Source organism: Silene latifolia, chromosome 3 (assembly GCF_048544455.1).
Source record: "Silene latifolia isolate original U9 population chromosome 3, ASM4854445v1, whole genome shotgun sequence".
Taxonomy (NCBI): domain Eukaryota; kingdom Viridiplantae; phylum Streptophyta; class Magnoliopsida; order Caryophyllales; family Caryophyllaceae; genus Silene; species Silene latifolia.
The window spans coordinates 15,824,871-15,846,991 of record NC_133528.1 but is presented as its reverse complement, the minus strand read 5'-3'; the positions used below and the strand labels follow the sequence as shown (position 1 = coordinate 15,846,991).

The window sequence follows — 22,121 nt, the reverse complement described above, 5'->3', positions numbered from 1 at the left end:
TTAATAACATCAACCGATAAAATCCAAAGTAAACACAACTCATCTTAACCTCATCCTATTATGTCAATAAAAAATAAACTCATCTTAACTTAAAATAACTCATCTTAACACTTGGGAATACGATGGCAAATTTTGCTGTGTACTTTGGCATATTCCTCGATCGGTACTAGACTACTTGTAGTAGATTAGCAATAATATATTACATTGCTTATTACTAATCTAATAAATAGAGGTCAAAGAACGTGCGAATAACACTAATTAGACATTAATTAATTAAGTAGAGTTAGTACAATAATGCAAAAAATATAGTTTACTAATGGATGAGAGTCCTATATATTTAACATTAAAATTATTGGGTAAAATGGGCGTTTCACACAATTATTAATACGGAGTAATTGTTAAGCAATAGGTTAATTTAATTAACCCAATAAAATAACTTTATACTTCTTACTCGTATTACTTACCATGCTTGGGGTGAGAAGGGATCAACGTATTTTGTAAATTGTTTTACACGGTATTATTGTAAGCGGTTTTATAAGAGACTTAGGCTCTGTTTGTCACGACACTTAAGATATCTTATTGACCGGAGTAGCTTATTTAACCAAAATTAACTACTTATTTTTTTGTAAGTGTATGACAACTAGCTTATTTAACTAAATAAGCTACTTGAAATGAAAAGTTACCTAGAGTATCATTTGAGATTTTAGATACCTAAAATAAATTATCTACCAATTTTTACCCTTTAATCTATAATATTAAATAACTATCATATCATTTACGTCATGTACCAAAAATCAATTACTTTTTCGGCTAGTTTGTCAAACATTTCTTATATAATCAGTTACCTTATCATCTCCTAATTTTAATATATGTTATCAGTTATCTTTTCAAATTTTAATTAACTTTTCATTTTTTAGCTAATTTTACCAAATAGATCCTTAACAACTAGATGACACTAGTTTGGGGAACGCGGAAACAAGCATATTAGGTGTAATTTTTCAGTCCAGATTCTCTGTTCCATTATCGTGTCCCATCTTGTGTCGCATTGCCTTAATATGTTGACACTTCATCCTTAGATAATATCTACATACTTATTTTTAATATTTATTGCTTATGTGTCGAATGGAGAGATAATGAGACACAAGATGGGACACGAAAATGGGACGGAGAATCCGGACTGCTAATTTTTCACTTTATTTTTTTTCTTTATAAAAAATGTAAATTGTTTAATTTTATTCATTTTTGGAAGAAAAAGAGATAAATGGGCCCACACAATGGGATCCAGTATCCCATATAAAATGGGCCTCCAATGGAACACTTCCATGCACAAATAACAACTCCTCTTGACGACCACCATTTCAATCTACAAACGTACCAAGGTACGTCCTAAACTTCTTCTTTCTTTTTTTTTTTTAATAATTTTTTTAAATTGCATTATCTTAAGCTAAGAGGAGCTATTTTGCTAAGCTTATGTATACTTTCTAGTTAATTAATTGTCAAAACATGTGGTAGCTATCACGTTATAACAAGTAACGACTATTTTAGGGAGATTTTTACTTTTACAAAAGTCTGTTTAACTCGTATATAACATGGAGTTTTTTTTGTAGTCATTTTCATCCTTGTAAATGAAGAAACCGAGTTATTCTAATCTTTTTCGGTAGGGTTTACATTGTGCACACGTATTCATTTGATTATTGATTTAATGTTCAATATAAGGTAACAACATCTTATAGTATTGTGTTTCATCATCATACATATTTAGAGCTTCTGAGATCTTACCTTAGTGTGCGACCGACCTAATAAATATAAAAATAAAAAGGTGATTTAATATTCAATCTTAGAGAAAAATAAGATATGATCCAAATTTGTCTGTTTTAACTTGTAAAGCAAAGAATTCAACTTTTGCCAAATGAAAAAAACTAATTTTGACAATTGCTCCGTATTTTGATATTAATGGTCATTAACTCAGATTGTGAGTATAATTTTACCTAGTAAGTTAAAAATCATACTTCCTCCATCCTAAAATGTGCCCACAATTAAGGAAAGAATTACACCAATATATCATGAGATTTTGAATTATAAACTCATAATTACCATAATCCCCTATCTACTAAATGAATATGCATCCTCACAAATTTTCCCTCCAAAAGCATATTTCTAAATAAGATAGCTAATAACATTTATCATTTATGTATACATTAACTAAGTAAGGAAACTAATAATATAATTATAATAATTTATTTCATTAAATTATTATTTTTTCATTAAAATTAATCTTTTCATCAAATTTTTTTTTTTACTATCTCTAATCTTTTAATTTAAATATTGAAAAAAATATATCAAACTATGAATAATTGAATATTTGACTGATGCTATTATTTGAGAATAATATGACTCATACTAGGTATAATACAAAATAATAAACCATTTTAATTATTTTCGAAGCAAAAAATTGAGAAAATTTATAAATTGCAATCATTAGTTTTGCGCAATAAAAAAAATATTCTTTTTCAAAAATACATTTCAACATGCTACTTAATTTTCTTAATTAATTTTCAGTTTCAACTTTTTATATTTCAAAACAAAATGCATTGATGAGAAAAATGAACAACTAATGACATATCACTATTATATATGTAATGTAATAGAAATAAAAATAACTCTATAAGACGTACATTTAATGCACGAAGTCTAACCTAGTTAAGGAAATCTACCTAGTATAAAAGCCGAGTTCTTTAAAGGACTCTCATTGGCTCCTGCTTTTTAGGGATGAAAAAACCATTTTTTTTTATGTAGGGACAGCCACTATCTTAGTAGGTTTAATTACACTTCTATTCTTTTGTTACTCTTATTTAATTACCGATTAAAAATTTACAACAAACTATACATTATACAATTACTGACATGATATTTTATAAATTTTCGTAAACATAACCTATTACAAGAAGATCTGAAATTTTTCGTAAAAAATAAATTAATGAGAGATTTTTTTTTTTCAAATCGAAAGATTATAAACTTTAAAATAAATACAAACAAATATAAAAAAACGAAATATAACATAACCAATATAGTACAAGTAGGTTTGAAAATCTTCGCAAAATAATATAAAAATAAGACTTTTTTTTTCAAATCGATAAATATAAATTTTAAAATAAATGCAACGGAATATAATAAGAACCAAATATAAGCTTTGTATCATACTTACATGAAATTTTTCCGATTATTCTCTTTAATTGACCTCAATATTAAAGTCAAATACTTTAAATTTGCATGAGATCAGGTACATAAATAAAGAGATTAAGTAGATGAATCATAAAAAGGTAGCTGATAAAGAGAGAGAGAGAGAGAGAGAGAGAGAGAGAGAGAGAGAGAGAGAGAGAGAGAGAGAGACGAAGGGTTTGATGTATGTGCGGCGAAGTACACAAATTGATGGAATGAGTGAGAGTAAGAGAAATATCTAGAGTTGTATTTCAACTATTCGTTTTCTTTTTTCTTTTTTACGTAAATTTTCTATGACTTATTGGATGTATGAGGCAATGATGGTTGTATTTTATTGATTAATAGCCGTTATTAGAATAGCTACTAGGCTTCACACAAATACTATCTTACAACCAGTTGTATATTAACATTGTACAACCGCCTCAAAGTTGTCGAGCTATTTTATAAGTTATTGAGCTAATTTAAAAAGTTATTGAGTTTAATAATTATTTCTCTTAAGATCAATAACTTTGTATTGTAACTCGACAATTTTGTTAGTAAAGCTCGACAACTTTATAACAAAACTCGACAACTTTGAAAAGGTTGTACATAAACTACATACAACCAGTTGTATAATCTACTAATTGCTAGGCTTCATGCTCCTTCCGTCTCATTTATCTATTTATTTTTTATTAAAATATTTCTCATATTATGAAAAAAAGGTAAATAAATAAATAAGATGGAAATAGTACTAATTTGTGTTAAATAAATATGAAAAATAATAATTGTAGACTTACTTTTGTGATTGAATATTATATTGTTAACAAATACACAATCAATAGTTCAATACTAAAAGAAATTAGAGTAGGTCTCCTGAGAGACGGTCTTTTAATAAGCTTTATTAAGAGACCATTGTACAATTTTAAGAAAATGTGGTACTAAAGACAATAAAATAGGTACAAATCATGATTAATGATAAAATGGGTACATTTATTATGTAAATAGGTACGGAATTACTATGTCACGATCAACAATAAAAAGGGTACGAAATACAAATAAAAGGGTACGAAAAATTGGTCTCTCAATAACTTAGTGAGAGACCGTCTCTCCTAAGTTTTAGTGCTAATGTATTAACTAACATGTTTCGTATGTCATAATCTAAAAATTGACTCGTGCATTTTTTGCACGGGATTAAAACTAGTAATGGTGTAATTCTTTCTGCCTCTTTATCATGTGCCCAATTAATATTTCTGGTTTAATTGCAAAGTCTTCAATACATCACTTTAATTCAAAATTTATATAAATATTTTTTCATTCAATTTTTTTTTCTTTTTTTTTTTTTTTGAGAAACATTCAAAATTTATTTTGGTGAAAGCTTTTTCATGATGAATGTTAATAGTATTGATTACTCATGTTTGACATGTTGTAGTTTTAATTATTTTTACGTTTATTAATTATTTTGGGATGAATAAACTAACATTGTAGTCTAAATTGGTTGCGAGGAAACATATAACGACTAAATTAGTTTTCCAACAGGTAAAAGTGTAAAACACAAAGATGAAGGCTTGGCTAATCGTCACAGTAACATGGACCATCCTTCAATCATCGGCTTTGATAGCAAATGCAATCGCATTGGATCTCGCAAAACCCACTGAAGCTGGATACTCGACTTTTCTCACTGCTATTCGAAACGATGTGAAGGACCCGAAGCTCAGCTACGGTGGTACAGATATACCTGTAATAGGAGCACCCACCGCCACATATCTTAGGATCGATCTCACAGTTGCGACAGGAACCGTCTCACTTGGCCTAAAACGTAGCGACTTGTACGGGATCGCATATCTTGCTAGGAATGATAGAAATGTATTTCGGGCATATTACTTTGATGGCCAAATTACTTCGGCTCAATTAGACAAACTATTCCCAGAGGCGAAGGGTACCGCAAATCAGCAAAAGATAACAGTAAGGCGCGTAGTGTACCAGCTGAAGCTATATGTCACTCGAAAAGGCAGCTAAAATGTCTAGACAACAAGCTGGGTTAGGGATTGGTAAACTTGTTACTTACATTGGAGGTGTTAACAGTAAGGCGCGTAGTGTACCAGCTGAAGCTACGTTTATAATGGTTGGCGTTCAAATGGTGTCTGAGGCGGCGCGATCTGGGTACATCCAACAGGCGGTTCTAACAAGGGAGTGTTTACACCGCCGCTTGTCTTGGAATCCCCGGAGGTAACGACCACTTGGACGGTGAGCAATGCCGCGGAGCTGAACATGGGACTCCTCAAGAATCTCGGAAATGCCATGTTGGAGTCTTCTTCTGAGGAAAACTATGCTGAATTCTGATGAATGCATGTGACCTTCTGTTTCCGTTACCTTTAATAAATGAATTGAACGAACAATTGGGACGGAAAGAATGCTGCATCTTTTGTGATTCACAAATTCTCGTGTAATACATTTTTACACGATTTTATTGTAAAATCAAATGACATTTTACTTGTAATCCTATTAAATACACAAAACTTCCCTTTACTATGTTTGCAATAACATTGTCTTTTTCCAATGGTTTATAATGTTACCTTTTATTTTGTAAAATCGTTTTATAGCAAACTCATCAATCTGCATATGCAAATGTGAAGATTTGATGTTTTGTATGGTTCAAAATCACTCTATTTCTTTCTTAATCTCCGTGTCCAAAATAATGTAATAGATAATTATTGATCGAGATAAAGCTAAGAGATTATATATTGTCGTAACTCGTAAGTGCATTATTGCAATATTGCACACTTAATACAATCACGTAGAGTCAAGATCAAAGAAGGTGAAAATTACAATAATTTCGACAAGGAGAGTAATACAATAAATGCGAAAATATTTTGTTGTTTAGTACACAACAAAATGACAATATTATTCAATGATGAGTTGCATAGCCGCCATGGCACGAGGGAGGCTGCGAAAGACTCACTAGTCACTCCATTCGGGTCATTTGTTTGATTTTGATTCTGGCACAAAATAAAGGAAAAAGGAGGATATCAATTATTAGATACAAGTAGACTAAATTAAGGGTAGAGGATCCAATTGCCTATCAAAATTATTCTTATTATACTATAAAGGCGAACAATTGACTGAATAGGCAAACAAATGACCGGGCCAAGGGTACTAGTGGTGTAGATCATTCATAGCTGGACTCGAAAGAGATGAATGGGCCCACTTTGTAACCTCGTAGCCCATATAAAAAGCCCACTTTTAGAAGATTTCCATGCACAAATACATTACAACTGGTGTTACTAGGTACGTTTTATTACTTTGATTTGATTTGATTATATTTTGCTTCATTTTAATAATAATAATAATAATAATAATAATAATAATAATAATAATAATAATCTAATTTATAGGAAAACACTTGTGTAACTCATAATAGGAAGAGTGTGAGAGTACTAGTGGTATTAACGAGTCGAGCCCAGTAAGGCTAAGTTTGTGCTTGCCTTGTGCTCGTGAAGCAAAAATCAAGCTTGAATTGATTTTTAGTTTGTTTGCGCTTTGAAAAATTGAGCTCAATATCAAACTCAGTGAGTTTAACCACGAGCTCGAGTCGAATTCGAGCTAAACTCGAGTCTATATGTAATTGTTACATTTCGTTTCTCACTTTGATACTTTTCAAAAACTTGGGATTCGAAGGTTATATATAAAAACATTGGATAATAAAAACAAAGATAAAGTTATGATAAATATTTTTATAAATAAGACGTAAGATATTATGATGCGGACATCGTTGTTCGAAGCTCGTTAGTTGATGCAGGCAAGGAGAATAGCACATATTTGGGTTCCTCGTTGGCTCGTTTTGTTTGCTTGTTGGAATGGGTTGAATGACACATTTTGGTGTGTCGTTACCTTTTAATAATTGTCTAAGTGAAGGGAATGGTATTAGCTTAAGTCCTCTTTATTTTCACAAATGTTTTAGTAGTAGTTAATTTAGCTAGTTTATTGTCATCTTAAATTAGCTAATTAACTATTGTGGGATTACATGGGACCTTTCATTTGTCGCTTGTTTACTATTTAAGCCAAGTTTGTGGAATGAATAAGATCATCAAAAGTTTTCACAAAAAAAATCACAGCGAACTTCTTGTAATTGTTGCGTACAATTTCAGAGTTTTCGAATTATTGTCTAGACGCGATTCTGGCATAATTCCTTGAGTTCGAGTCAATAAGTCTTGGCTTGGTCTCGTAATTCGTCAAGCTATAGGTCTAGTTTGTCGAATATATCCATTTCGTTATTTCCTTTAAACAAACACGTATCATTTGTGGTATCAGAGCTTCGGCTCTTGATTTTCCATTAATCGAGACGATCCTTAGTTTCGATTTTTTTTAAAAAAAAAAAAAAAAAAAAAAAAACTCAAAAAAAAAAAATTATACCATGGCAGAATATGACGAGGAGTCATTAATCAATCGTCTTCAAGAATTGTTGCGTGATCGACCTACGGGAAGTCGATCAGGCTCTAAGCCAAAACAAGATGAATTCAAAGTGTCAGAACTTCCCGAATTCACAGGGGGTACCGACCCGGAAGTCTATTTGGAATGGGAACGAAAAATCGAACGGATGTTTGATTTTAAGGATCTTAATGATGAAAAGAGATGTCGATATGCCATTCTCAAGTTGGGTAAGGGCGCATCGCTTTGGTTCGAAGGGATAAAGACCAGACGGGAGCGTGTCGGAAAGGAGAAAATTACTTCTTGGGATTCTCTGAAGCGCAAACTTCGTAAAAGGTATGTGCCCACGACCCATAAGGTTTCTACTTATCGAAAAATTGCTGAATTTAGACAAGGGAAATTAACTATGGGGGAATACATTGATGAATTTGAGAATCTGACTCTAATGGGAAAAGATGGCTAGGTTTTTACGGGGACTGAATTTTAATATTGCGAATACCGTAGAATTGTATCTCTATTCTGATTTCGACACACTTTTCGGGCTTTGCTTGAAACTCGAATCCCAGGGCAAGGCAAAATATGGGGGAGGGTCGAACTCGGAATCGGGTAAACCCAAAACATGGGCCAAATTCGAAACGCCTTCAAAATATAACTCCCCTGCATCTCACGTTAGTCCCAACAAGAACCCTAACCCAGAAACTCCAACTCCCACTAAAACAACCAACGTAACTAAAGAAACTCCCTTCTCTAAAGTTAGATGTTTTAAGTGCCAGGGGTTTGGACACTTTCAGAGTTCTTGTCCAAACAAACGGGTAGTGACGTTGAGGGAGGCCATGGCCGTCCGTGACGAATTGTTAGACGAGGAAGAGAGGGACCGGCTAGGTGACATATTTGATTTTGATGAAGGAAGCAGTGACGAGGGGAAGTAGAGGATTATGTTGCTCCAAGCTATGACACGGCTTTGGTGCTACGTACTTTGCAAACTAAACCAGTCCCGGAAATTACAGAGCAACGAGACCAATTATTTCATACCAAATGCCAAATTGGTGATAAATGGTGCAGTGTGATAATCGACGGCGGTAGTTGCACTAACGTGGCATCAAACGAGATGGTTTCCAAACTCGGGTTGACCACCGCGGCTCATCCAAGGCCGTATTCATTGCATTGGCTCGACGACGGTAATAAATTGAAGGTTTCGAAGCAGGTGCTTGTTGGGATGGCTATGGGTTCCTATCGTGACGAGGTGTTATGCGACGTAATTCCAATGGACGCTTGTCACATCTTGTTAGGTCGTCCATGGAAGTTTGATAGGGATGTAGTACATCGGGGACGGAGTAATGAATATGAGTTTCGAGATAAGGGGAAGAAAATTGTGCTAAAACCCATGTCTGCTAAGGAAATTCGAGCTATGAGTACAAAAAAAAAAGAAGTCCACCATGCTGATCAAGGAGCGAGAAGTTGAGTGTGCAATTAACAATGGCGAACAGGTTTATTTACTCATGGCTAGGGAAGAATTGAGGCATAACCAGGAGGATTTGTCGGGAAGTCCAATTGACAGATTGTTGCACAAATTCCGAGACGACTTTCCCGAAGACCTGCCACCCGGATTACCACCCATTCGCGGAATCGAGCATCAGATAGACTTGGTTCCGGGGGCTTCTCTGCCTAATAAGGCTGCTTACCGTTGTAACCCGGAAGAAACCAAAGAATTGCAGAGACAAACTGATGAACTGGTGGCTCGTGGTTTCGTTCGGGAAAGCATGAGTCCTTGCGCCGTACCCGTATTACTCGTTCCAAAAAAAGATGGCTCATGGCGGATGTGTGTTGATAGTAGAGCCGTGAATAATATCACTATCAAATACCGTTTCCCAATTCCAAGACTAGACGATATGTTGGATGAACTCCACGGTTCGGTTGTGTTTTCAAAAATTGATTTACGGAGCGGGTACCATCAAATTCGAATGCGGGAAGGAGACGAGTGGAAGATGGCTTTTAAGACGAAGCACGGCCTTTATGAATGGACTGTGATGCCTTTCGGACTTACAAATGCTCCGAGTACCTTTATGCGCTTGATGAATGAGGTACTAAAACCATTTTTGGGTCGATTTGTGGTAGTTTACCTGGATGATATTTTGGTTTATAGCAAAACAGAGGATGATCATGTTCAGCATTTAAGGGAGGTTTTTGAAGTTTTACGTGCCCAGAAATTATACGGAAAAAAGGAGAAGTGTGCTTTTCTCGTTGACAGTGTGGTGTTCTTGGGAAATATAGTCTCAAAAGAAGGAGTCTCCGTCGACCCGTCTAAAATCGAAGCAATTAAGACTTGGCCTACTCCTAAAACGGTTAGTGAAGTCCGTTCCTTTCACGGTTTAGCTTCATTTTACCGTCGTTTCATTCGAGACTTTAGTTCAATTATGAGCCCAATTACGAATTGTTTGAAGAAAGGGTCATTTTTGTGGGGAAAAGATGCACAGGAGGCATTTGAGCATATTAAAAATCGTTTATGCAGTGCGCCAATCCTAGCTTTACCTGATTTTTCTCAACCTTTCGAGGTCGAGTGCGACGCGAGCGGTGTGGGTATTGGTGCCGTATTAATACAGGGTAAGCGTCCAGTGGCGTATTTCTCAGAGAAATTGAACGGCGCTCGATTAAATTACTGCACATACGATAAAGAATTTTACGCCATTGTCCGTGCTTTGGGTCATTGGAGTCACTATCTACGGCCTAACCATTTCATCGTACATTCCGACCACGAGTCCTTGAAGAATATCAATGGTCAGCAGAAATTAAACCCGCGTCATGCCAAATGGGTCGAGTTTTTGCAATCCTTCCACTTTTCGGCCAAGTATAAAAGTGGACCAAGCAACGTTGTGGCCGATGCGCTATCTCGGAGGTACGCTTTGTTAACTACTGTTGATGTACGTTTTCTTGGTTTTGAAACATTAAAGGATTATTACAAGGCTGATGGTAATTTTGGTGAGATAATGGAGAAATGTAAAAATGGTGCCTTTGGGGAATTTATGGTACAGGACGGGTTTCTATTTAAGGGCAATCGCCTTTGTATCCCTAAGCACCCCATACGGGAATTGCTTGTTCGAGAGGCTCATGGTGGGGGTTTTGCCGGACATTTCGGGATCACCAAGACCTTAGAAGTATTACGGGAACATTTCGTTTGGCCCAAAATGCTAAGTGACGTGACAAGTATTGTTGGTAAGTGTGTGACTTGTCGGGTTGCTAAAAGCTCGTTCAAGCCGGGGTTGTATACTCCTCTGCCGGTTCCTGCACGTCCATGGGACGATGTCTCCATGGACTTTATAGTAGCCCTGCCCCGTACTCAAAGAGGGAAGGATGCTATTATGGTGGTGGTGGATAGGTTCTCGAAAATGTCGCATTTTGTTTTTTTTTTTTTTTTTTGGTGCAAATGAGGGGCAAGCCCCGAAAAACTAATTAGCTATTACACGGGGAATAGCTACCCCAAGAATGTCCTCGCGCAAAATAGAACGGAGAGCTCCGGTTGGAGCTTGAATAAAGGTTTTTGTAGTAGTCGACTCAACACCTTGATTTGCGAGCCAATCTGCTGCTCTGTTTGCCTCTCTGTAACAATGCTTCAGCTCCACTTTCCAGCTGTTGTCAAATATAAGATCCTTGCAATGTTTAACAATCGATCGTAAGCTATTGCTTACTAATTGCTCCTCAAGAATCAGATTTATGCATGGGGAATTGTCCATATGAACAAGAAGTTTTTCGATGTGCAAACTTCGAGCTCGTACCAGACCCGCTTCAAGTGCCAACAGCTCGGCTCTCATTGAAGTACAATGCCCACTGGAGAAGTAAAAAGCTTCAATAAAATTACCTGTCTCATCTCGAAAGATACCCCCACAACCGGCTGGACCGGGATTACCTTTTGATGCACCATCAGTGTTCAGTAGAGACCAACCATGAGGTGGTGGACTCCATCTGATGAAGACTTCATGACGACCAGAACCGGGCGCAGGGATGAACAAAGAGAAACGATCAAAAGCCGATTTAAAAGAATTAAATTGCTGGTGGAGAAATGCATGCGGATCAACGGGGTTATTTTCGTCATGGCCGAACACAATATTGTTTCGCCATCTCCAAATCCACCAACAAGTAATCGCGAAACGCATCGACCAATCCTCCGACGCATTCGGTATACTGTTGCTAGCATTAAGAGCCAGCCAATCATTGTAAGAAGAAGTGTAAAAATAGTTGTGGGAGGACAAAGTACTAATTTGGCTCCAAATGTTTCGTGACACAGGGCACAAGCGGAGGAGATGATCTGAAGTTTCCTCTTCACTGTGACACCTAGGGCAGATAGAGTCATCTCCCATTCCGCGACGGACGCGATTAACATTATGCATTAGCCTTCCATGAGTGGCTAGCCACAAGAACATTCTTATACGTTGTTGGACCGGAAGGCGCCATATGACCCTCCACATAGGTGATTCGATTTCACCAAATAAATCCGGGGCTTTAATAATAGCTAGAGCAGATTTAATGGTAAATTTCCCAGAAGTCGTACCTTTCCAATAAACGGTATCCTCAAGGTCTGGGTCCGGACTAAGCGAGTAGCTCGCTATTTTTTGTAAATCGACTTGAGGTAGATAATTAGCGAAAGAATCCCATCTCCATCCGTTGTCTTCATCCCACATTTCACTGACTGTAGCACCTAGAATATCTGTAGGAATAGGGGCGATGGCTTTATCAGAAAGACACTCATCGTCCACCCATCGATGATCCCAAAACAACGTATGTCGTCCGTTACCTATGGCCATGGATGTGCCTTTAGAAATCGTTCGAACTTGGGACGTGATCCCTGCCCACACGCTTGACATATTATTCTTGGGTTGAAACATATCCACGTCACATCTTCCGCTACAATATTTATAACGGAGAACTCGAGACCATAGCTTAGTATGTTCAGAAAGAACTCGATAGCCAAGTTTTGTTAAGAAGGCTGCGTTTGATTGTCTAGCTGAGGTAATGCCGAGGCCACCTGCTGCTTTGGGGCGTTGAATTGTTTCCCAAGAGATTAAATGTACCGGTTTCTTTAGTTCATCACCACCCCATAAGAAGCGCCTAGACTTTTTATCAATTGAGTCACATACCGTTCTTGGAATTTTAGCTGCTTGCATTGTGTAATTGGCCATCGTTGAGAGGGTTGATTGAAGTAGAGTGGCTCTCCCTGCGAGGGAAAGTCGCTTGGTAGACCATCCCGAGAGCCTTTTATTCATTTTTTCTTCGAGATGAGAGTAGGTGCTCCGGGTAACCCGACCATTGATCGTAGGAACCCCAAGATAGATACCCAAGTCAGCCGTTTCCTCGAATCCTAAAGCGTTGCTCACAGAATTTCGGGTAATGAGTGGAGTGTTGTTTGAGAAGAAAACCCGTGACTTTGACATACTAACTTTCTCACCCGATGCGCGGCAGAAGTTATCAAGTACTTGTCTAATAGTCGAGGCCTGTTCGATTGTTGCTTCACCAAAAAGGACCATATCGTCGGCAAAGAATAGGTTGTTTACAGCGGGACCATTTCGACAAACAGAGATTGGCTGCCAATTTCCCGCCCTAAATTCAGCGTCAATGGCTTGTTGGAGTTTCTCTAAGCACATAACGAATAAGTAAGACGATAGTGGGTCACCTTGTCTAACTCCACGAGAGGGCGAAAACTGCTCGGTCGGCTCACCGTTCCAAAGAACTTGCATTATTGGTGATGTAACACACTCCATGATTGTATCACGGAGTAAGACTGGGATGCCCATATCAGTTAAGGTATCATAAATAAAGGCCCATCGAAGACGGTCATACGCTTTCTCTAGATCGATCTTAATGGCCATGAACGATTTTTTGCCCTTCTTTTGACGCATAGTATGTATTACTTCTTGGAAAATAACGATGTTGTCCGTTATTTGTCTACCTGGAACGAATCCGCTTTGAGTCTCGGAGATGAGAAAAGGAAGGACCTTTTTAACTCGGTTAGCTAGCACTTTGCTGACAATCTTATAGGCGACGTTGCAGAGGCTTATAGGTCGAAATTGCGAAACCAATTCGGGCCCTGTGACTTTGGGAATTAGAACAATATGAGTGTCATTTAAGCCTTCAGGAAGTCCTTTACCTTCGAGAGCATTAATAACCATCTGACATAAAGAGGATTCAACGATAGGCCAATGTTTCTGATAAAATAAGGCTTGGAACCCGTCTGGACCTGGAGCTTTTAAAGAACCCATGTTATGTATGACGTTCTCTATTTCAGCGATTGTGAATGGTTTATTTAACCATTCCCAATCCTCGTTGGTATACTCTTGAAATAAATTATAAGGAATGTCGGCATCTGTGTCATAAGGCGTATCCTCAGTGTACAAATTTTTGAAATAATTAACGACTAGGTTTTTTACCTCATCCGAGTCCTTTGTCCACTCCCCTGCCTCGTTTCGAAGAGCTGAAATTTTATTCTGCCACCGTCTTACAAGAGTACTAATATGAAAATAGGAGGTGTTCCGATCCCCGTCAGTAATAAATTCGACTCGGGATTTTTGATACCAATAAATTTCTTCCCTTTCCAAGACTTCACTTAATTCTTTACGAAGGGTGGATTCCAGGGCTATTAGGCGCTTCTCTTTGGTAATAGCAAGCTTCTTTTGACATCCTTCAATGCGGGCATACAAGGATTTTTTCTGTCTAAATATATTACCAAAGACGGTTTCGTTCCAATCTTGCAATGACTTCGATAAATCGGTAAGACGGGTAGTGAAGGGGCCCTGTTCAGGCCACTTTTCAGCAATGAAAGTAGAGAAAAATTCATGGGTCATCCAAGCAGCTTGAAAGCGAAAAGGTTTTTGTACCGAACTGATGGGAGCGAAGCCATTAGGAGCTATCAAAAGGGGACAGTGATCGGATTGGAAGGCAGGGAGATGTCTAACACTAGCTTCCTCATGTATCGTGCCCCATTCCACGTTGCACAGAGCGCGATCCAAGCGAGCACTCTGACGAGTTTCTAAAGAATTTCCTCGAGCCCATGTATGGGCAGGGCCCGAAAACTCTAATTCAAGTAACTCACAATTCTCGATCCAATTATTAAAGTTTTCACATCTTTTAGCCATGATCGCATTACCCCCATGGCGTTCTGCAAGTGACCTAGTTTCGTTAAAGTCTCCGGCTAATAACCATGGTTTATTATTGGTGCGTGCAAAATCTTCAAGCTCAGTCCATAATGCTCTACGATTAGTTGGGTCAGGACTAGCGTAGACAGCCGTGAACAACCACGGAACACCTCCTGTCCGGGACACCTCTAGAGTAATAAATTGATTATGTTCATAGACTGGCTCAACTTTGATAGAATCCGTTCTCCAGTACACCCAAATCCCGCCACTGAAACCAACAGCATCGACCCTAATATGACCATCATAGCCAATAATTTTTTGAATATTCTCGGCATGATCGCCACTCATATGGGTCTCAACTAAGGCTAAAATAGAAGGTTTATAAGTCTTTACTACCTCCTTTAAAGCAGCGATTTTATTTTTATTCCCAGTTCCTTGAATATTCCACACCATACAAGTGATTGGTGGTACGTTTGGCATAAGGTTTGGTATTCTGTCTGACATAACAACCGGTAAAAAAGGTAAAGTTGATAGATATGCTCGACTTACGAGGGAAAGCACGTCATTAATGCTCCATGGTATCGACATCTCCACTATGAGTGTCGACGGAAACTTCGGAATTGATTCGAATTTGAGATCCATGCTCGGTGATTCTCCCACCATTATCCCTAGAATTGGAGCCACAATCCCCTGTTCTGGGGAAATTTTGAAGCTTCTCGATGGAGGAATCATTACTATCTGGGGGAGCTCCTGAGAAAGGCATGTTACTGGGAGGTATGTCTCTAGTATCTCCGTGAATTGAAACGACATTGGGAGCCGTTTCAGGCGGAATGTTTTCTGTGTTTGATATCTCAGTGGATGGGGTTGGATTGATAATGGTCGTCTTTTTAGGACCAGTAGCGGAAAATTGCAGGTTGGTTATATTGTTAAGAATAGGGTTTACTTGAGGCTGGATATTTTTATTAGAATTAATGTTTTTGGCAATAGATTTTTGGCTTCGAAGTTGGATGGGATTTTTCGATTTGTTATTCTTTTTGGAAATAATAGATTGATTGTTTTTGGTTAAGGAAGGAATATTATGGTGAATATTTTGTGGAGCAGAATTAGGAATTATAGTTGGACTAATCTTTGACTGAGAGGTAGGTTGAATTATACTAGAATCTTGGGGATTGACGTTGAGAATATCGTATCTTGACCCGGAGATATTTTTTCCATAGTTGAATACGCTTGATTCTCTGTTTCCTGTATTCGACCCAAAGGGCTGATCGACCTTTGGTGGAGCTCTTCTTCTCGGAGGTTTCTTAACTAGCATCCAATCTCCGAATTTCTCCGTGAGTTCTGGTACTGGATTACTAGATGGAGACTTGTTGGTAACAATTTCATTCGGACTGTTGTTATCGTGCTCTGTGTTTCCATCAGTACTGATGTTACCTGCATTTGGCGAGCAGTGCTCTGCCGCGTGACCGATTTTTCCACACTTGAAACAAATGGATTTTAGGCCCTCGTACTGTATACGATAGACCTTCCCATTCAACCAAAACTTCGACAGAAGGGGTTTATCGATATTAACTTCGACACTCATTCGAGTAAATTGTCCTCGTTCTGCGAGAGCTGTGTTTTTATCAACCCTTATGACTTTCCCTATTTTCTCTCCGACACGCCTTAGGAAACCTTCATTGAAGTATTCAACTGGTAAGTTCGGAATACGAACCCAAGCGGTGATAAATTTGATTTCATCATCAGAAGGGACAAAGTTTGGAATCCATTTGCGTATGGTTATGTAGTGATCATCGACCATCCACGGGCCTTGAGTTAAAACATGCTCATAATCCTGTAAAGACGAGAATCTGGCCACATAATAAGCATCATTAATGTCAATTAGAGTGAGTTTGCCCTTAATTGACCACTTTGCAGTCAATTTTCGAATCAAAGAGAGATATCCTATTTTCTTATCAAAAACTTTGATAATTAACGCATGTCGCCAAGGCTTACGGAGACTGATTTTCTCCTCTTTGGACAGTAGTATCTTGGGGCATGTTGAATCATCTTCCCCATCTTCGCCAAATTCTTCATCTGACTCGATGTCAATATCATAGTCTGCATTAATTTGATCGACTAAATCTGAACTATCACATCGAAATCCCTGGACTTTGTCACGAAATGATAGGGGGGAAGATTCTGTTACAACATTCGTAGGACTTGATACGAAATGTTGAGTAGGAGCATTTGAATCTATAGTCATGGAAGCGGATTGCTCCGAATTGTGGAACTCCGAAATATGAACGGTTTTCCTTTTGGCATTCTTTGTTAACGGAGGAAATTGATGGGACTCCGTAACCATAGGGGTGTCGACATTTGGTGGTTCAGATTGGTGATTTTCCGGCCTATGGCCGGTGTCTTGGCTAAGCATAGAAGGAATTTCAGAGAGAATTTTAGAGAGAGAATTTTAGAGAGAGATTTATATTATCGTGAGATCGTTCGACTCCATGAGATCGCATTTTGTGGCGTGTAGCAAAACGGATAATGCTAGTCATGTGGCAGATTTATATTATCGTGAGATCGTTCGACTCCATGGGATACCCAAAACTATTGTCTCAGATCGTGACTCGAAATTCCTAAGCTACTTTTGGAATACTCTATGGCGGAAGGTGGGAACAAAGCTTTTATTTAGCACGTCGCACCATCCCCAAACGGACGGGCAAACGGAAGTAACAAATCGAACTTTGGGAATGTTGCTACGTGGTCTTGTGAGTCGAACCCAGAAGGATTGGGACATTAAGCTTGCGCATGCCGAGTTCGCTTTTAACCGCTCTCCAACACGTGCTACAGGGAGGTCTCCATTTGAGGTTGTATATGGAGTCAATCCACATATGCCACTCGATTTAATTCCAATGCCTACAGGTGAGCTGGTGCACAGGACGCCGAGTCCAAGCTGAAATCAATGATGAAGTTGCACCAATTAGTTCGAGAAAAGATTGAGACCATTAATGCCGAGTACCAAAGGAAAACGAATAAGCACAGGCGTCCTCGGGTTTTCCAAGAAGGTGATTTAGTTTGGGTAAATTTGAGAAAGGAGCGGTTTCCTAGCAAGCGGAAAAATAAACTCATGCCACGCGCCGAAGGTCCTTACCGAGTTGTTCAATGAATTAATGATAATGCGTATAAGATTGAGCTACCCGGCGACTATGGAGTTCACGCAACTTTTAATGTGGGTGATTTGTCGCCTTACTTGGATGACGATGGTCTCGACGAATTGAGGACAATTCCTTTTAAAGGAGGGGAAGATGATGCGGACATCGTTGTTCGAAGCTCGTTAGTTGATGCAGGCAAGGAGAATAGCACATATTTGGGTTCCTCGTTGGCTCGTTTTGTTTTCTTGTTGGAATGGGTTGAATGACACATTTTGGTGTGTCGTTACCTTTTAATAATTGTCTAAGTGAAGGGAATGGTATTAGCTTAAGTCCTCTTTATTTTCACAAATGTTTTAGTAGTAGTTAATTTAGCTAGTTTATTGTCATCTTAAATTAGCTAATTATCTATTGTGGGATTACATGGGACCTTTCATTTGTCGCTTGTTTACTATTTAAGCCAAGTTTGTGGAATGAATAAGATCATCAAAAGTTTTCACAAAAAAAATCACAGCGAACTTCTTGTAATTGTTGCGTACAATTTCAGAGTTTTCGAATTATTGTCTAGACGCGATTCTGGCATAATTCCTTGAGTTCGAGTCAATAGGTCTTGGCTTGGTCTCGTAATTCGTCAAGCTATAGGTCTAGTTTGTCGAATATATCCGTTTCGGTATTTCCTTTAAACAAACACGTATCATATTATCAAATCATACATGTATAATTTGAACCGCTCGCGAGCATTTTGAGCTGAGCCAATGTTAAAACTCGCCTTGACTCATTAAGTTCTCAAGTTGTGCTCAAACTCGAGTCAGCTCAGGCCAAGTTTTAACCGAGCCGAACTCTAACTTCACGACAACTATCTCATCTCGTTAACGCTCATAAATCACATTATTGTAAGTGTAATGCTTGTGAATATTCAGCTGATTATGCACAATGCTAATCCAGTTTTTATAACAGGTGAAAACAGAAAATGAATTCCTGGCTAGTCGTCAAAATAACATGGACAATCCTTCAATCATCGGCTTTGATAGCAAATGCGATCGCATTGGACCTCGCAACTCCCACAGAAGCTAAATACTCGACTTTTCTCACTAGTATTCGAAACAACGTGAAGGATCCGAGTCTCAACTACGGTGCCACCGGTATACCTGTAATAGGAGCACCCACAAGCACATATCTTAGGATCGATCTCACAGTTTCTGCAGGAACGGTCTCTCTTGGCCTTAAACGTAGCGACTTGTATGTGGTTGCGCTACAGGCTAAGAATGATAAAAATGTATTTCGGGCATATTACTTTGATGGCCAAATTACTTCGGCTCAATTAGACAAACTTTTCACAGAGGCAAAGGGTGCAAAAAACCAGCAAAAGATAACAGAGTACGCCGAAAATTATGCCTCACTTGAAAAAGCAGCCAAAACAACGAGAAAACAAGCTGGGTTAGGGATCGGCAAGCTTGTTACTTACCTTACTGCGGTAAATGGGAAGGCACGTAGCGTACCAGCTGAAGCTAAATTTATGATGGTTGCGATTCAAATGGTATCTGAGGCAGCGCGATTTAAGTATATCGAGCAGAAGGTACTTGGTAATTTTCCGAATGGGTTTACTCCTGATGATAATGTTTTCATATTGGAGAGGAATTGGAATAGGGTTTCGGAAGCAATTAAAGCTTCTGATAAGGGAGTGTTTCCGGCACCTCTAAAATTGGAAAATCCGGACGAAGGGACCACTTGGACGGTGACCGATGCCACGGAGCTACATGTGGGACTCCTGAAGTATCTCGGAAAAGCTCTGTTCGTGCCGTCTTCTGAGAAAAATTATGCTCAAGTTTGATGAATGCTCCTTGTGTGATTTGCCTATTTACCCTGTTCTATATATTTTATCGCCAAATCCTAGCTTTGCCACTGTTGTCACGCGTTGTCTTCTGAGAGTAATAAAGAGTATTATCATGTTAATTAGTCTATCATCCATTAACAATACTCTATCTAGCTAATTTTAATTAACACTTAAATCATCAATTCGATCAGAATAATAGCGCCCCTTCACATTCCGCGTATGCCTTATCTAGTTATCCTGTCGGTACATTCCAATACCGTCAATATACTCCAATAAACTTCGTAAAATAATATCTAGTAAGATAGTTTCATACTTACAATTATTTTTCTCTTTTAATATAGGAAAATTAATATTAGAGTTTTTAAATCATTGATAGTTTAAAATTTGAAAAAGATCAATGCTCTAGTGGTTCATTATATGGAACTACAGATACTCTGTGATTATCGGCTAACTAAAATCTTTCATGTTAGATAAAATTGATTGTCTTCAAATCTTAACTGCAAGATTCGAAGATCCCTCATGAAAGGTTGTATTATGAAACAACATATATAGGACTTGTTTGGTTGACATAAGGGAACTAAAGTTCCCGGGAACTTCAAGTTCACATGAATTTTCAATTCATGTGAATTCCCAAAAAGTGTTTGGTTTGCATGTGGGAAGTTAATTCATGTGGGAAGTTCCAATGACCAAGGGGGGGCTTGGTGAGTGACTTCCCACATAATGGAGGAAGTAGATTCATGTGGGAAGTTCTACTTCTCATGATTTTGGCAACCAAACAACATCATGGTTTTACACTTTCTAGGAAGTTTAAGATCCCATGATTTTAATGGGCAACCAAATAAGCCCATAGTATGATAGAAGATGTGCAGAAATGAAGCAAATTAATTTCCAAGTTATTTGTATTATAGAGAATTTATTTTTTCCTCTTTTTTTAAATTTGTATCTCATCTAAAATTTAACATATTATTTACAGACTACATGTTATAACTCAAATTAATAAAAAGATTTATTCGCTTAAAAAAAGAAACAAAAAGAATCAATTATTTAGCTTATCTTAGAAGTTGATGTACAAGTGTATAACAATAATAAATTCTACTCTTTTGTCCCGGTCAATAGTTACACTTTCCTGTTTAAGGTGTATTGGTTAGTAGTTTACACTTTTCGTTTTTAATAAACAAACCAATCCATGTGGGTAAGGACCGTTATATTTCCTTCTCATTTCAAGTTGCTTGTAAGTTTTATAATAACTATAAACTCGTTCCTCTCTTTTTGTCTTAATAATAGTGTATAAATCAATTGTAATTTATTAACTCGGCCATGGGAGTAGTAGGGCAGAGTACGGATCGGGTATTTGATCCAAAGTGCTAGTTCGGATCGGATATCCATATTAAAAATCCTGAAATTAGATATCCAATATCCAAACCAATTGTTTCGGATATCCAATGTTCGGGTATCCAAAATAATCGGATCGGATGCGGATATCCATCGGATATCCGTACTTTTGAATTTACATTAAAATTAAGTTTGAAACACGATTATATTCATAGTCTTACATGATGATTTTCTTTAGTATTCTTATTCCAATGTTCTCGACATAAAATTTAAGTACCACCTAGATATTTCTCTAATATTTTAAACATTAATTAAGTTGTTGTATCAAATAAAATTTTATTTTCTCGAAATTATACTAGAAAACTATAGTTTCGGATCGGATCGGATATCCAAATGTTTTAATTCTAATATCCATATCCAAACCAAAACCAAAGATTTCGGATCAGATATCCAAACCAAACTTAACTTTCGGATCGGATATCCAAATATTCGGATCAGATACGGATCGGATATCGGATCAGTTTGGATAATCGGATTTTTGACTCTGCCCTAGGGAGTAGCATATTCCTTGGCTACATCGTACATACTTTACATAGTCAATATAAGTGTTCACGAAAAATGATTATTTTAAACTTTTAGTGGTTTTTTAGTGGCACTAGTAGTAGATTAATAACGATATATACATTGAATGATTGCTCCCAAATGCAGTGTCAACTGTCCTTATCAATGAAAGTGAGAATAACAGTACAATAATGCAAGAAATTTGTTGGTTTTGGTAATGAAAATGACAATTTATTCAACGATATATGAGTAACATGGCACGAGGGACGCGGGGATACGTAAGATAGGTGTACCCGTCTAGTTCATTTGGAATCGAAACAGATAAATGGGCCCACTTATTGGAAGCAGGTAAAATTAACTCGACTATTAGGACCTATTTGTTGATGATGACATGCCCAATCTAATCGTGTTTCTAAGTGTATCATTTCAGGAATAATGCAACCTCCTTAAGCAAGAATTAATCAATATCAAAGTCAAGAATGATTGATAATTTGCTACCTAAGATTTAGAGTCAATTGTGTC

At 37.5% G+C, this 22,121-nt stretch overlaps 1 protein-coding gene and 1 pseudogene across 1 annotated transcript; both read left to right on the top strand.

Moving 5' to 3' along the window:
- The first annotated feature begins 4,541 nt into the window (after positions 1–4,541).
- Positions 4,542–5,698, top strand: LOC141645950 (ribosome-inactivating protein saporin-4-like; annotated as a pseudogene).
- A 708-nt stretch (positions 5,699–6,406) lies between these two features.
- Positions 6,407–19,830, top strand: LOC141645949 (ribosome-inactivating protein saporin-7-like). Its single transcript, XM_074454089.1, has 2 exons — positions 6,407–6,483; positions 18,830–19,830. The coding sequence occupies exon 2, from the start codon at positions 18,843–18,845 to the stop codon at positions 19,701–19,703; it is 861 nt and encodes a 286-aa protein (XP_074310190.1). The 5' UTR covers positions 6,407–6,483; positions 18,830–18,842; the 3' UTR covers positions 19,704–19,830.
- The last annotated feature ends 2,291 nt before the right edge of the window (positions 19,831–22,121 follow it).